The following is a 15,243-nucleotide window of genomic DNA, read 5'->3' as shown; positions in this document are numbered from 1 at the left end:
TCTCTCTCTCTCTCTCTCTCTCTCTCTCTCTCTCTCTCCCCCCTCTCTCTTAAAAAAAAAAAAAAAAGGAAAGTCTCTCTCTATAGATCACCTGCCTGTCATGGTGCTCTAGCCACAGGACTGGTGGTCCTGGTATCCCTTCCTCCTAGCCACAGTGACAGATCCAAGGGATGATAAGGACAAGGGAAGGTCAATCGGACCCTCCCATCAGACTCAGTAAGTAAAGGCTGCCCTTGGTCACTCTTCCTTTAGATTTTCTAAGGTAAAGGTACAAGCTTGGATGTCTTCCTAGTCACCTCTCCCACCATGTAGAATTTAAAAAAAAAAAAAAAAACACTGCCTGAAAATAAAGCCCATCTGGAGAGGAAAACAGCCCTGACAGCATTATTAGTCCTGCGAGGTACAGGCCTGAGCCTGGCCCCCTCCTGGGCTTTGCTTGTGCAAATCAATACATTCTTATGCTGGAGCTGGTGTGGTTTGGGTTTATGTTATTTGTCACACAATGAGTCCTGCATAATGCTCTGTCCGGAGACCCTGACCCCATTAGGGACCTCTGCATCCCTATTAGACAAGCTAGGAGTGCGTGAGACCCACGGCCAACAGGGACACGTCCAACTCTCTGAGTGGTGGCTCTTTACTCTGCATTTTGACCTCTGGACTTTCTTCCACAGACTGTGAAGAGGTGGAGGTATGTGCCATGCAGGCATTTCCCAGCTGCACAGGGACAGGTGAAGGGACCACCGGACACAGATAAGGCAGGCTGGCAGCAATCCCCAGCAGGCCCCCGCAGTCTGCAGTTCAGGACCATTCAGGAAAGGCGCTTCCCTTCTGCTTTATTAATTTGGCCTCCTCCTGTTAGCCCCCAACACCGCCCAGCCCTGCACATCCCAGGCTGCACACCAGTGCAGAGGGTGAGAGAAGCAAGAACGCTTCTACTTTGGGGAAGACAAAGGCTTCTTTCTGCAGATGGCTCAGGCCTAACTCAATTCAAAAAGGGAAATTCAGACAGAACTCAGTGCTAAATGCTGAGAGAGGCAAAAAGCAGGAAAGGCCAACGGTGCCAGCCCTCCTGAGGAGGCAGCTTCCAGTGCTGCGCACATCCCAGGGGCTGTGGGGTAGAAAGGATGGGGGGACAGAGTAGCCTGGGGACCACAATTCTGAGAGCTTTGTGGAAAGACTTATTCATCTGCACTGTATGCCAGGCTCTGTGGAAAGCCTGGGGAACGATGGAGGGGACTTCCAGGCTAAGGCAGTGACCAGGCAAAGGGAATGTGGTCATGCTCAGAGATGGTGTGCTAGAGAGAGGGACAGTGGGCCAAAAGTGGGGCTCTGGTCAGAGGTGATGGGAGGAGGAGGTAAATCTCAGAGGAATTTTAATGGAAGGAACTGGATGGGGAAAGCAACATGAAAAACAGGAGACTGAGTGTCACTGAGGACCACTGAAATTGTGCCCAATGTCCAACTCAAGAGCCATTCAGCTTGGATTAACACAGAGCAACATGTGGAAGCTTCCTATACCAACTCCAGTCCTCAAACTTTTAAAATGAAAGTTTGCATGTTGAGGTTTTCACAGACCTTTCTGGAATCTATTTTTGTTTTCAGCTGAGAGCTCCTGTACAACCTGAGCACTATGTTCAGAGCCCAGGCTCTGGAATATGAACCAGGGTTTATTATTCATTATCTGTGTGGCCTTGCATGAGCTACTTAACTTCTCTGGGCCTTGGCTTCTTTGTTTTTAAAATGAAGTTAATAAAAATAATACCTACTCTGTGAGGTTGTTGTGAGGATTAAATGAGATAACGCATGGAAAGTGCTCCAATCAGGGATATAACAACAGCTCACCAGGAGGTGGTTACTAAAAGTTATAGCAGTAGCACCAGTTTCAGACATTTACTCCTGACTATGTAGAAGGGACCTTCTGTCTCTGCCACCTGAGGATGGGTCCCAAGTCTGCTATTTTCCCAACACAGCTTGGTCTGTTTGGGTCCCAGAAGCTGGGATGCCTGGAGTCCCAGTCCTTCCTTGCTTTCACGGTCTGACTACGCTAAGGAGGAAGAAAAGACATGAGGGAGATCTAGAAGGTCTCCACTGCCCCTCTTAGGTACTCGACAGCCTGTTTGGGGGGCCTATCCTAAAGAGGGGCACCATGGTAGCCCTGCAATCAGCTGGCTGGTGGGGCTGGGCCTTGCATGGCTATGCCCTAGAGGTGCCCGAGTCCAGTGGCTTTACCTGGGCCACACTGCCTTCTGCCCTCTGCAGCACTTGCTCTGAAAGATCCTTCTGGAGAGCCACAAACGTGCGCAGGATCTGGCCCAGCCACTGCATAACCAGTTGGTTAAATTGTGGGAGCTCGGCCACCAGCAGGGAGTTGAGGGCCTGGTAGGTGTGCCGAGCCGCCTCTTCCTCATATGTCACGTTGCCCACCTCCAGCAGCTTCTCTTCCACCCGCTCAAAGTCCAGTAGCTTATCCAGACGTTTCTTGATCAAGTTCTGAGGGCCGACCAGGGCTTTGGCCAAGCTGCACAGTGGCCTCCACACCAGGCCTTCCAGCCGCTGCTTCTGTGGGGAGGGAAGAACTTGGGAGGTGGGTAGGGAGGCAGCTGGGGGCCGGGGCTGGGAGAAGGGGCTTTGGAGGCAGGTAGGCCTGGGTTCCAGTTCCCCCTTCACCAACTGCCTGTGGCCTGCAGCACGTTATCTCATCTCTCCAGGCCTCTGTCTGCAGGTCTGAAACATAGGGATGGCTGACAATGAGCTTGTGAGAGTGCCTGGCACAGAAGAGGCACTCACTTTATGTCCCTTCAGTATCATTACTGTGCAAAGATCTTGAAAAATAGTTTTTCAGAGGGTGACAGTCAAGAGCACAGTCTTTGGGACTCAGACTCCAGCACACTACTGACCATCTGTATAAAAACCCAAGAGGAGCTGGGGTTATGGCTCAGTGGTACAGCGCTTGCCTCACATGTGTGGGGCACTGGGTTTGATCTTCAGCACCACATAAATAAATAAAATAAAGGTATGTGTCCTTCTGCAACTAAAAATTTTTAAAAAATGTTCAAAAAGAATCCAAGAGATCACATCCTCTGAGGCTCAAGCTCTCATCTGCAGAATGGAACTATTAATAGTATCACCCTCAAAAGCATGTGCTGAGGAGTTCATGAGGTAAAGAATGTAAAGGACTTGGCACAGCGCCCGGCAGAGAGTGAGGCTCAATAAACATTAGCGGGGGCTATTTTTATCAGCAAATGCACTAAAAGTAATCCCTACCCTGCTGACCAGAGCACTTATGGATGTGGCAATTGTGTAAAGTGCCTGACTTCTAAATATTATCCTTGTAGGCTCTGCTACCTGCCTGGCAAAGAAAGGAGAAAAGTTCCACTTACAAACTCCAGGAAGGCCTGGCGTTGAAGGTCTCTGGACAGGCTGCTGTACTGCTCCACAGGCCCTCCGGGGATGTCCAGATTGCATTCATGTGGCCGGAAGCGGAGGAAAGCCTGGACTCAGGGTCAACAGGACACATGCAGTCATGGCTCATCATGGTCATCTTCCCCCTGATCCCCTGCAGCCAAGCTCTGGAAGAGCAGCCCAGGCCCTCGGCACCCCACCACCCCCATCACAGGCAGGCACACAGCCTGTTCTTGGGTGATTATGAATTCTTCCTGAGACTGAGTCAACATCTTTCCCCCTCTGCCAGCACTTCTGAACTTCAAGCATTTGCAAACCACCTGTGATTTTTTTGCTATGTCTACATTCTGCATATTTCTATTAATACTTTTCCAACTATTCTTATTTAAATCAATGCATTAAAAAAATACCTTACGATGTTACCACAAAGGGAAAAACAGTAATAACTGCCATAGACACAGGAAAATAATTGCCATAAAAACAAAACAATGTTAATAAATTCTGCCTGGGTACTGATGCCTACTGAAGACCCCTGAACCTGTGACTTCTTGCACACATGTGAAAGATGGAACAGTGCAGTTGGGCACAGTGGTGCATGCCTTAATCCCAGCAACTCTAGAGGCTAAGGCATGAGGATTGCAAGTTCAAGGCCAACCTTAGCAATTTAGAAAGGCCCTAAAGCAATTTCGCAAAAATCTCAAAATTTTTAAAAATGAAAAAGGGCTGGGGAATGTAACTCAGTGGTAAAGTGCCCCTAGGTTAAATCCCAAGTAACCCCTCTCGCACTCCCTCCCCCCAAAACAAGATGATCAGCACAGAGGCTTCTCCTTGACTCTGTTGGAGGGTAAAAGACAGAAGCCCTTTCTTACTGTGGGATTCAATGTCAACACTGCATCTGTTGTATAAGCTGTGTAAGTCCTGCATCTAAGCAAACACAGCTTTGATGCTTTCAAATGTTCATTCTGCTGCCAAATACCCCTCTGGCTTCTCTCTGTCGAGGCCCAATACCTGCAGGTCCATTCCCCCTCTTTCTTGACCTGCCTCTGAGCACCTATCCCTTCTGCCTCACTGTGCCATAATAGGATCCTGGCTGCTCAGATCCTTGCACTGGGGACCCCAGATGAAGCATGAGCCAGCAGGGCCATCCGACCCCCATAAAGAGGAGTGTGGACCCAAACTTCCAGTAAGGCCACCCCAAAGCCCAAGTGGTCTGTGCCAATGAATGGGACTGAGGTAACACTGCCCAGGGGGCCATGCAGACAGAATGAGTCAGCACCAGTGACGGGGAAAAGAGGAATACTGGCCAAGAGAAGTGACAATCTGGGTGGCATACAAACTGGTGGCCCTGTGGGCTGAATTTGGTTTGAAAAGATGCATTTTCTAGGGCCCACAGAACATTTAAAATTTTATTTAATTAGTTCTTACATTGACATGTCAGGATGTCCAGGGTATTCTTTCCTTAAAATCAGAAGATCTAGCCACACGGGGCCCACATTCCTATACATCAATTGTCAACCAGAGTCAGGTAGCAGCTCTTCCTTTAGATCATTCATTCATTCATTCAGCCTCCAAATTTCTTTGATTGAACCCAGGAGCACTTAACCACTGAGCCACATCCCCAGCCCTTTTTATTTTGAGACAGGGCCTCACTAAGTTGCCTAGGGCCTCACTAAGTTGCTGAGGCTTGCTTTGAATTTGCAATCTTCCGGCCTTAGCCTCCCAAGTTGCTAGGATTAAGGCATGTGCTACCATACCCACCTCAGCCTCAAAATTTCAAACACTATATTTAAGTCTATTGAAAATGTCTCATAGGCAGCCTGTTGGATGTCAGGCTCCTGCTGGGTCCTATTGCTTCCCTGCCTCACTGTGCTACAATAGGATCCTAGCTGCTCAGATCCATGCACTGGGGACTCCAGATGAAGCATGAGCCAGCAGGGCCACCTGACACCCACAAAGAGGAGTATGGACCCAGACTTCCAGTAAGGCCACCCCAAATCCCATTATCCACTGAGCCCAAGTGGTCTGTGCAAATGGACCGGACAACATCTTTCCCCCTCTGCTAGCACTTCCGAACATCAAGCATTTGCAAACCACCCACCGCCAAAGAGACCTCAATAGTGGTACCTGCCTGTACTCTATCTGCACTGCAGTCTCTCTCCCCTGATCCAGGCGCTGGTCTCTCTGGGGGCCTTGGACCCCATTGAACTCTGACCTGCTTAGCAAGAGATGCGCCAGGGCTAGCTGGTCCTGGGCTGAGGTGTTTGCTTGCGCTGCTGACTTGGATCGGCCCACCCACATCTCCCTGTAGCTGCTGCTAGTCCAGACCCACCTGTTCTTAACCCTGCAGGGTCCTCACCTCCAGATTATCCAGGTAAGCGGCCACATTGCTCTTCAGCTCGGTCACACACAGGGACACCCATTGGAACCTCTCCTCTAGGTCATCAAATTCCTTGTCTTCTGTCTGAAAGTTACGCATGTGAAGGCTGAGAAAAGCCACATGGGGGCAGTGTACAACTGGCTCCCTTGTCCCATGTCCTCACTGGGAGCCATCTTTCCACAGACCCACCTACATATCAGGTTCCTGTAGCTCCAAAGCTGAGTGGGACAGTTAAAAGGCAGTGTAGCGTAATAGTTTTGCATCCACATCATGGAATCAGACACAGAAGCATGAATTGGTTCCTAGCTTCCTAACTGTGTGACCATGGACAAGTGTTTTACCCTCTTGGAGCCTGTTTTCTCATTTGCAAAATGGGGACAATAAAAACACTTCACTGTGCAAATCAAATAATGTTCATTCAAATAGTTACTGGGAGCTACTTGTCAAGAACCAAAGCCTAGCTCTCCTATCTCTAACAAGGACCCTGACAACCAGGAGCCCTGCGCTGGCTCTTCAGAATTGGGCATTTCATTTTCAGGCTCAACTGGTTCACTTCCGAAAGGAGCTTAAGCCTCCTGCCCACCACTGCACAGGGTCAGGTGCCTTGGTGGCTGTGGGGACTGTCCCTCCCCTGCCCATGCTCACCCTGGGCACCAGCCCTGCTTCTTGCTTCAGCAGCTGGCTCAGCCGGGTAGTCTTCTTGGAGAGGGTGTGCGTGTTGATGCGGGCCAGCCGCTCCCGGAGGCTCAGAGGCTCCACCCTGGTGTACTTGGAGGCTGTACCAACAGAGAAGAAGGTGGGCACCTTGGGTGACCCCGGCAGACCCAGGAGAGCAAGCATCCCTGATGTGCTGGCTGGGGATCACATTCACCAGGCCAGCAAATCATACAGGGAAAGCTGTGCTAGGGTCCTCAGTCCCTGCTGTGAGCTCTGGATGAAGAGCTGGGCTTTGCTGGACTTTGGCAAGTTACCACTCCTTCTGGCCTCGGTTTCCTCATCTGCAAGATGAGGCTGGCTGCCTCTTAGGATTGCTGGGAGGATCACATAAGACAGCAGGTACAGAGATGTCCTAAAGAAGAACCCAGCAAGAGGTGATTTGCCCGGACTCCCCTCTGCTGGTTTTAGGCAGGCCAGGTGGGAGCCACACACCCACCTCTCCTTCCTGCTCCTTTGTGACCACTGCACCTGGAAGGAGAAGCAGGTGAGGAGGACATGCAAAGCTGTCAAATGCCATGCAGCATGGTGGCGAGACTCCCAGGCCCAGGACTGAAACTTGACTCAGTGCCTTCTAGCTGTGACCAGAAGCAAAGGAGGTAAGTGCTCATCTTACCCAACTGTGAAATGGGGCCGGCAGGGCCTACCTCAGTGGGGACCAAAGATGAGGAAGGGAAAATACTGCATGGTTAGCTCTTATGAAACAGCTGCTCACTCCCCTGATTTGATCTCCACACACTGTATATGCATATCGAAGTAATGCACTGTACCCCATGCATATTTGTGAAATTAAAATAATAATGATCATAAAAGGAGGCATTAGCTAAATACGCAGTGTGCAGATGAATTTCTCTAATCCTGGGACATTGCTTCTTTTCTAAACCTTTCTATTGCAACAAGCTGAGAGGTAGAAATTCCTCCCACCACTGCCCCCCATTCTATTTAACTCCTTAATTCCTCAGTATTCACTTCTCCCCCACAGTGTGGCAGCCATGTGGTTTGGATGGGTTTGATCTCACTTTGGCTCAAGGAGTGGTTGCTGACTAATATAAACCAATCCATACAAACCCATCCTCCTGATAATAACAATGAGTTCAAAGAAGAGCACACACCCAGGCCTAAACCAATCAGTTCATAGCATTCTCCTAGCCATGGTGATTGGTTCATAGTGAGCCTGTGGCCCAACTGAGTCTTATCAGAATGATGCTCCAATTTAATTTTTAAGGCTAAGGGGAGAAAACCTCTGTTTTATCCCAGAGGGTAAGGTATGCAGATATGAGTCTTGGAACAATAATAGCACTTTCTACTTCCAGGGAAACCAGCCTAAAAATGAAGCTAAAACACAGTAAAGAGCAGAGGCAAGAGCATTAAAGGAAAATGGAGCTACTACCTTGATCAATCCCTACCTAAAGCCCATATTACTTCTGAGTTTATACAAGCTGTTGCATTCTCTTTATTGGTAAAGTCAGTTTGAGGTGAGTTGTTTTTCTTTTTGTTTCTGCAACCAGAAGCATTCATCACTGATGTATCCCCTAGATGCTCCAAGTCCTTACCCACTTCCTTGCGCATCTTATACTCGTTGATGTTGGCATTCACATCCTGGAGGGCAGAGGCAGCCCTCTGTAGGACCAGGTAGGCACTGGCATCAGGGGGTGTATTCTCCAGGATTTTCTGTAGCAGCAATGGGTACCTGGTAATCCTCTGCAGAGGAATTACCAGTAAGAAACTGAGGCCTGAAGGTCCAGCTTGCGGCCTGAGGGAGAAGACTGGTATTAGGTAGGGAAAGCCCACCCTTTAGGGGGCTGAGGGGCCCAGCTGTAGGCCCAGCTCTGCCATTTAACTTGCTCTGTGATCTTGGGTGAGTTACTCTCCCCCACGGTCTTCAGTGTCCTCATGTGTGATTTGTGAGGTTTACGTGGGCAGTGACAGTCCCTTGCTTGCTCATCTGTACCGAATCCAATTGTCCATCCTCTGCCCTCAGTTTCCTCAGCCTCTCAGCAGCAGACGCGGCTGACATTCCCTTATCCTTGATATACATTCTTCTTTCAGCCTCAAAGACATTCTCAGTCTTGCTTCTCCTCATTCCACAGGCCACTTGGCCCCCTCTGCTGGCCTCTCTCTACTGTTGGAGTGTCCCGGGCCTCCTCACCTCCCACTTACTCTCTTAGTGACCTCCTCTGTTCCTATGGCCTTAAATATACCCCAAACCCATATCTCTGCCCTGTCCATGTGGCCAATTGCCTACTTGCCCTCTCTACTTGCACATGGCCCAAGCACAACTCTTTGTTGGGTACCTACATGATATTTCACTAAACAAAATGGTCTACTGCTTCTAAAAAAATGGTTTTGAAATCACAGGAACTTAATTTTTAATGTGCATTTAAGTATTCAGGAGCAAAAAGTCATAATATCTATAATAGACTTTAAAATAATTTAGCATAAAAATAGATGGTAGGGTGGCACACCTGCAATCCCAGCAGCTCGGGAGGCTGACACAGGAGGATCACAAGTACAAAGCCAGCTTCAGAAATGGCGAGTTGCTAAGCAACTCAGTGTGAGACTCTGTCTCTACATAAAATACAAAATAGGGCTGGAAATGGGGCTCAGTGGTTGAGTGCCCCTGAGTTCAATCCCTGGTTACCCCACACACACACAAAAAAATGGGCTGGGATTATGGCTCACTGTAGAGCACTTGTCTCATGTGTGTGGGGCACTGGGTTCAATCCTTAGCACCATATAAATAAATAAAATAAAGGTATCATATATATCTACAACTTAAAATTAAGAAAAACAGATGAAGCAAGAAGCACAATGTTAGATTTTGCTCCGTTTAGGTGGTGGGCATGTGAATACCCATTACCTTGTCCTATTTTTCTATAGGTATCAATTTTTTTCTTTTTAAAAAAAATAAAACAAGGGGCTGGGGCTGTAGCTCAGTGGTAGAGTGCTTACCTAGCACGTGTGAGGCACTGGGTTCAATCCTCAGCACCACATAAATATAAAGAAAGAAAGGTATGTCTCTCTCTCTCTCTCTCTCTCTCTCTCTCTCTCTATATATATATATATATATATATATATACATATATATTTAGTTGTAGATATATACCTATATATAAAGATTTTATATATATATATATATATACACACACACACACACACACACACACACATATGTATTAAAAAAAAACAAAACGAGGGGCTGAGGTTGTGGCTCAGTGGTAGAATGCCTGTCTAGCATGTTTGAGGCACTGAGTTTGAGTCTCAGCACAAAATGTAAATAAATAAAATAAAGGTCCATCAACAACTTAAAAAATTAGAAAAAAAAAAAACGAACACCTCATGGTGGCAAGGTCCATGCCAGATACACTGCTAATGGCTGGATGGCATCTAGAATTTCATCAGGAGTCCAGGGCAGCTGGGGAGGGGCTCCGAAAGGCTTTCCTTGATCACAGCCAGTGGCCCGCTGGCCTGGCTTCCAAGAAACCCCCAGAGATCCAAACCTCAGATGTCCAGTGTGTCTCCTCCAAAAAGACTCACGAGTACTCCTCAGGTCCATCCTCTGGCCCCTCTTTATTTTTTTTTTTTTTTTAAGAGAGAGAGAGAATTTTTTTTTTTTTTTTTTGTAGATGGACATAACACAATACCTTTTTTTTTTTTCTTTATGTGGTGTTGAGAATTGAACCCGGGTCCCGCCCCTGCTAGGGGAGTGCTCTACCACTAAGCCACAATCCCAGCCCCTGAACCCTCTTTGACGGAGCCCTCACCTCTTGTTTTTCTTAAGTAAAAGTCTCCAGACCAAATGTCCAGGAAAGAGCATCCATGAGGCTGAGAATCGACAGAGCAGGTGGGAGCCCCTTTGGGGACTGCGGGGGTGGGGAGGCAGGGTGGGATCACCCGTCGGGACATGCCTACACTGTGCATGTGCTCTCACCAAGGTGTCCTGGAGCTTGGCTGACTGTGGGCAGTGGAGGTGGAAACAGTTGGCAGGTATTTGCAAAGCTCCACCCTCTGGGCTTGCTTTCCACGGGAAAGAGCCGATTGCCTCCTGGGGACAACTGTCACCTGACAAATCAGTGAGGGCTCCTTAAGAGATGATTCCATCCCTTTCCTTCATGATCACCATGGCGTTGCTACAGAATGCTGGCAGCCATTCACATTTACAGGCTCTCTAAGGTAACCTGGAGAGAATTTGTTTTATTATGCTTGGTTTTAATTTGGCTCCATGGGGATTGAAACCAGGGCCTCACATGTGCTAGGTAAGCACTGTACCACTGAACTACACCCCCAGCCCTTTTTAAAATTTTATTTTGAGACGGGTCTCTAAATTGCCTAGGCTGGCCTCAAAGTTGCAATCCTCTTGCCTCAGCCTCCCCCTCATCCCCAATGGCTGGGATTACAAGCATGCATCCCTAAGCCTAGTGAAGAAACTTCTATGTGGCCTTTCAGATAGGGGGGAAAAAATTCTGAAAACTGATATGCAGAGCTGGGTGAATGTGATGAAAGAGGGCTTTTTATAGTCTCTCGTGGGTCATCCCTTGGGCAATTTGTGAAATGTACAAACCCTTTGCTCCATCAACCCCAGCCTAGAAATCCACCCCACAGAAATACTGGTTCAAGCAAACCAGGATAAAAGTAGAAGTTACTCAGCAACTCTAGGATTGCCAACAACTGGAAACAACCCAAAATCCACCAACAGGAGAACGATGGAGTAAACCAGAATCTAGTCACTGTCCTGGGAGGAACTCTATGCAGGGATTAAAAAGAACATGGGAGAACTACCCATACTGTTATAAAAAGATATTCATGGCTATGATTAAATGAAAAAGAAAGTTTAGAACAGCCTGTGTCGTAGGGGTACCTTAAAAATTCTGCCTGCCAATCTATCCATCTATTTGCAAATATACAGAAGAAAATTTGAATGGGCAACGTTCACTGCTGAAGGAAGAATGAGAAAATGGGAGTCAAGGGAGAAGGGGCTTACAGTTTTTACTTTACATATCTGTGTATGGTCTCGTTTTTTCAATGAGTATTTCTGACCTTTATATTTGAAACAAACACAAGTTAACTGGTAAAGGAAAAAAAAAAAAAAAAAGCAGGTTTTTGGCTTACTCCAGACTGCTACCTCAGCCGCCATTCTGGAACTTGGGTGCTAGTGCTACACTAACCAATCCATCTCTGCAAGGAGACTCCAGGGTGGTCCTACTTAACAGGGAGCCTCCGCCGGCCACAGGGATGAATCTTTGGTCCCTTTGGTTTCTCAGGGGGAAATGCTGCCTTAAAAGACAGGACAGGGCTGGGGAGTGTAACCCCTGGGTCCCCGTCCCCACCCCCCAGCACCATGGGGTGGGGGGAGGATCAACAGAACACCCTGCTTTCTTACTCACCCAAATAAAGGGTAGAGGACAGCATGCATTTTGGAATCAAAAAGATTCAAAATTAGAAAAGATTCCTAATTAGAGGTACCATTTCTCCTGACAGACTGAGAAAGGACCGTTTTTGGCAGGTGAGGTGATTCTAGTTGGCCAAGCTCAGGGAAATATCCTTTGGTCATAAGCACAAGAAAGCCAAGACCATTGTTGGAAGAGGGAGGAGACCCAGAGCCAGGAAGAACTTCATTACTGACGCAGCCAGACGTTCCTACTGAGGGCAGTTTGTACTCTTACAGGCCGGGGGAGACCACCACTTACTGGGCAGGGTCCAGGTACCCTGGATGTCTTGCGTGCACAGTCCTGCACTGCTAAGAATAGCTCCATGATTCACATGTCCCTCTGAACATCCAGAGCCTGAACACAGGCCTTGAAACGTGCTGTGATTTCAAACACCAAAATATGCTTGTGACACCTGGACTCTATCCAGTCACATAGCACAACTCTGGAAATTACCAGTCACTTCCTTTTATATGTAAGACTCCGGTCACGTGCAAGAATATCCCCCTGGCTCATTTTCTCCGCCTCCCCAGGGGGTCCTATTTTCTGTGCTTCCATCATGTTCTTTTTTTCTTTCTCTTATCAAATGCAAGGAAATCACAGTTGTTTGCCCAGCTAGTTGCTGCCGCTGGGCACGTACCCTCTCTGCTCCTTCATTTTCCTGGGCCCCTTGAACACAACTGCTTCAGACTTCTCTTTCCTTAAATCCAACCTTATTTATTTGAAGCAGACGCAGCATCTGATGGCTTCATTATATCTTTAAGTGTTGCCGTGCCTGAAGATTTACACACTGAAATAGGTATTATTTTATTAGGAATTATTTTCCTTGTATTTCTTCTCTGTATTATAGTTAAGTCATTATATTGTGCTTTTTTTTCATTTATGTATATAGGTAGGATTTTTCTTAATAAATGTATTTAATATTTCTTAAGAAAAAGGGGGCACTGGGACTGACAGAGTTAAGAACCACAGGGCAGTCTCAGAGAAAATACAACCCCCGCCTCACTAACATAACCAGAATAGCTAGTACTTATCGAGTGTCACTTGTGCGTCTGCGTCTGTGCTCCAGGAGGTACTGTTATTACTCCCACCTTCCCCATAAGGACACTAGGTTCTGACATATGAAATAGCTCTTCCGTGATAAGGGGGCCACCAGATCCACCACCAGGCAGCCTAGTTCCAGGGCCTATGAGAAAAGCTGAGAGGGCAGAGGGTGAGACAAATAGCAGCCTTGGTGACAACCGAGGGCTCCCCTACACGGCTTCTAGCATGTCTGAACTAGATGCCAACACATAACTCCTGGGAGGTGTTACATCCAAGTTTCTGGATTCCTGTGAAAAATCAGAGGCTCAGGCCCCAGGGGACTCACATTCCCACCTAACTATAGAGGCAGATGATTTAAAAAATTGGCTGCAACAGTTTCCCTCCCTGTTTTCCAAATTCTTTGAACTTGAATTTGAAGCCATTCTCACCAAGAAGGGGAAGGTGTTCCCTATCCTTTGAGTCTGGACTGGCCTTAGGACTTGATCTGAGTGACAAGACTCCACAGGCCTTGCCTGCCCCCCTAATCCGGAGAGCCTTGTAACCATCCCCTGAACAAGGCAGCCTGCAAGAAGAGAGCCCACGGGATGAGGGTAAGTCAGTTCCAATGTCCCAGATACAAGACAGAGCCTATCCAAGATCAGCAAGCTGACCCCAACTAATTATAGTTTCATGGGGCTGCTCAGCCAGGACCAGAAGAACCATTGGCTCAGCCCAGTTATGTTGCTAACATACCTAATATTTAGTGTGAACTAAATAAACATCTGTTCTCAGCCACTGTGTTTGGGGTGGTTCATTATTCAGCAGAAGCTACCTGACAGCAGCAGTGCCCCAAGGCTGTGTGACAGCCAGCTCACACAAGGTGTGCCGTTCCCCCGGCACCAGCCTCCACGGCTTTCCTGTCCCACAGCTGGAGCCTCACCTCCCTGACTTCTGAACCCTGCCTAACTCCTACAGAAATGTATTTAGTGATCCTTGCAAAAGTCTGCATCTGTAAGACCCACGAGGGGAAAATGAGTGTGGTTTTTTGGAGGCAGGGAGGAGCTGGGATCTGGGTACTTGAGAAGGAGAATTTGGTGGAAAGAGGGAGACTGAGAAGAGGGAGCAAAGACAGAGGAGGAGAGGAGGTGGCTGGAGGTTCCCCCTGTGATAATCATATCTGGAAAGACCTGAATCTACACTCTCTTTCTCTTGGATGTAAAAGGGATGTATGAGTAAAATGAATTAATAATAATAACTCTATCCTTCCTATAGTACTCTGGTTTTCAGAAAATGACCTTCATCTGCCTCCATCTGGTGAGTTGTCCTGGGTGAGATATTACCTTTTCTGTGTTTTCTTTACTGGTCATTGAACCTAGGGCACTCTACCACTGAGCTAAATCCCAAATCCTTCTTTTTCTTTTTTTTTTAAATTAATTAATTTTTAAATTATTATTGTTTATTTATTTATTGCACAAGGAATTAAACCCATCCCTAGGTTCACATTCCCAGTCCTTTTGTATTTTTTATTTTGGGACAGGGTCTCACTAAGTTGCTGAAGCTGACTTTGAACTCATGATCCTCTTGCCTCGGCTTCCCAAGCTGCTAGAATTACAGGTGTGTACCTCTCTCCTTTTTATTTATTTATTTAATTTATTTTCTTTTGAGACAGGGTTTTACTAAGTTGCCAAGGCTGGCCTTGAACTTGGCAATCCTCCTGCCTCAGCCCCCTGCGTAGCTGGGATTATAGGTATGCATGACAGCACCCAGTTATAATTCTTTTTTTATATATTTTTTTTAGTTGTTGATGAATCTTTATTTTATTTATTTATATGTAGAACTGAGAATTGAACCCAATGCCTCACACATGCTAGGCAAGTGCTTGCTATACCACTGAGCCACAACCCAGCCCTCTTTTTTTAATATAGAAAAGAAGCAGAAAATTTTTTTTTAAAAATATTTATTTATTTATTTATTTTTTTAGTTTTCGGCAGGCACAACATCTTTGTTTGTATGTGGTGCTGAGGATCGAACCCGGGCCACACGCATGCCAGGCGAGCGCGCTACCGCTTGAGCCACATCCCCAGCCCCGAAGCAGAAAATTTTTGCAGGAAAGGACAAATAGACAAATTTTGTTTCTTAAGTAAACAAAAAAGATGACAAACCTATAGATGCAAAATAAAACCACACTGAGACACCACAACAGGCACTCTGACCTGTTGCTAAGGGGTATGTAAATTGACATTGCCTTTACAGAGAGAAATTTAAAGTGTATCAAAATTATCCATACATATTTCCTTTGAA

General features: G+C 47.0%; 1 protein-coding gene and 1 long non-coding RNA gene across 3 annotated transcripts in view; one reads left to right on the top strand and one right to left on the bottom strand.

Annotated features, from left to right (window-relative positions):
• Arhgef37 (Rho guanine nucleotide exchange factor 37) overlaps window positions 1-15,243 on the bottom strand; it is a 52,781-nt gene that overhangs the window by 10,534 nt on the left and 27,004 nt on the right. For both annotated transcript variants that reach the window (XM_048811785.1, XM_015486074.2), the window contains 5 exons: window positions 8,047-8,246; window positions 6,425-6,555; window positions 5,759-5,863; window positions 3,381-3,491; window positions 2,230-2,559 (listed from right to left, as the gene is read on the bottom strand). In XM_048811785.1, the coding sequence (XP_048667742.1) occupies window positions 2,230-2,559; window positions 3,381-3,491; window positions 5,759-5,863; window positions 6,425-6,555; window positions 8,047-8,246 (877 nt within the window). The remainder of the gene's footprint in view (window positions 1-2,229; window positions 2,560-3,380; window positions 3,492-5,758; window positions 5,864-6,424; window positions 6,556-8,046; window positions 8,247-15,243) is intronic.
• On the top strand, window positions 93-3,929 carry LOC125619122. The gene is made up of 2 exons (XR_007350641.1): window positions 93-216; window positions 3,336-3,929. It is a non-coding gene; the product is annotated as an uncharacterized LOC125619122 (long non-coding RNA).

The sequence above is a fragment of the Marmota marmota genome, unplaced genomic scaffold, assembly GCF_001458135.2.
Source record: "Marmota marmota marmota unplaced genomic scaffold, marMar, whole genome shotgun sequence".
Lineage (NCBI taxonomy): Eukaryota > Metazoa > Chordata > Mammalia > Rodentia > Sciuridae > Marmota > Marmota marmota.
This window is presented reverse-complemented; position numbering and strand designations above follow the sequence as displayed.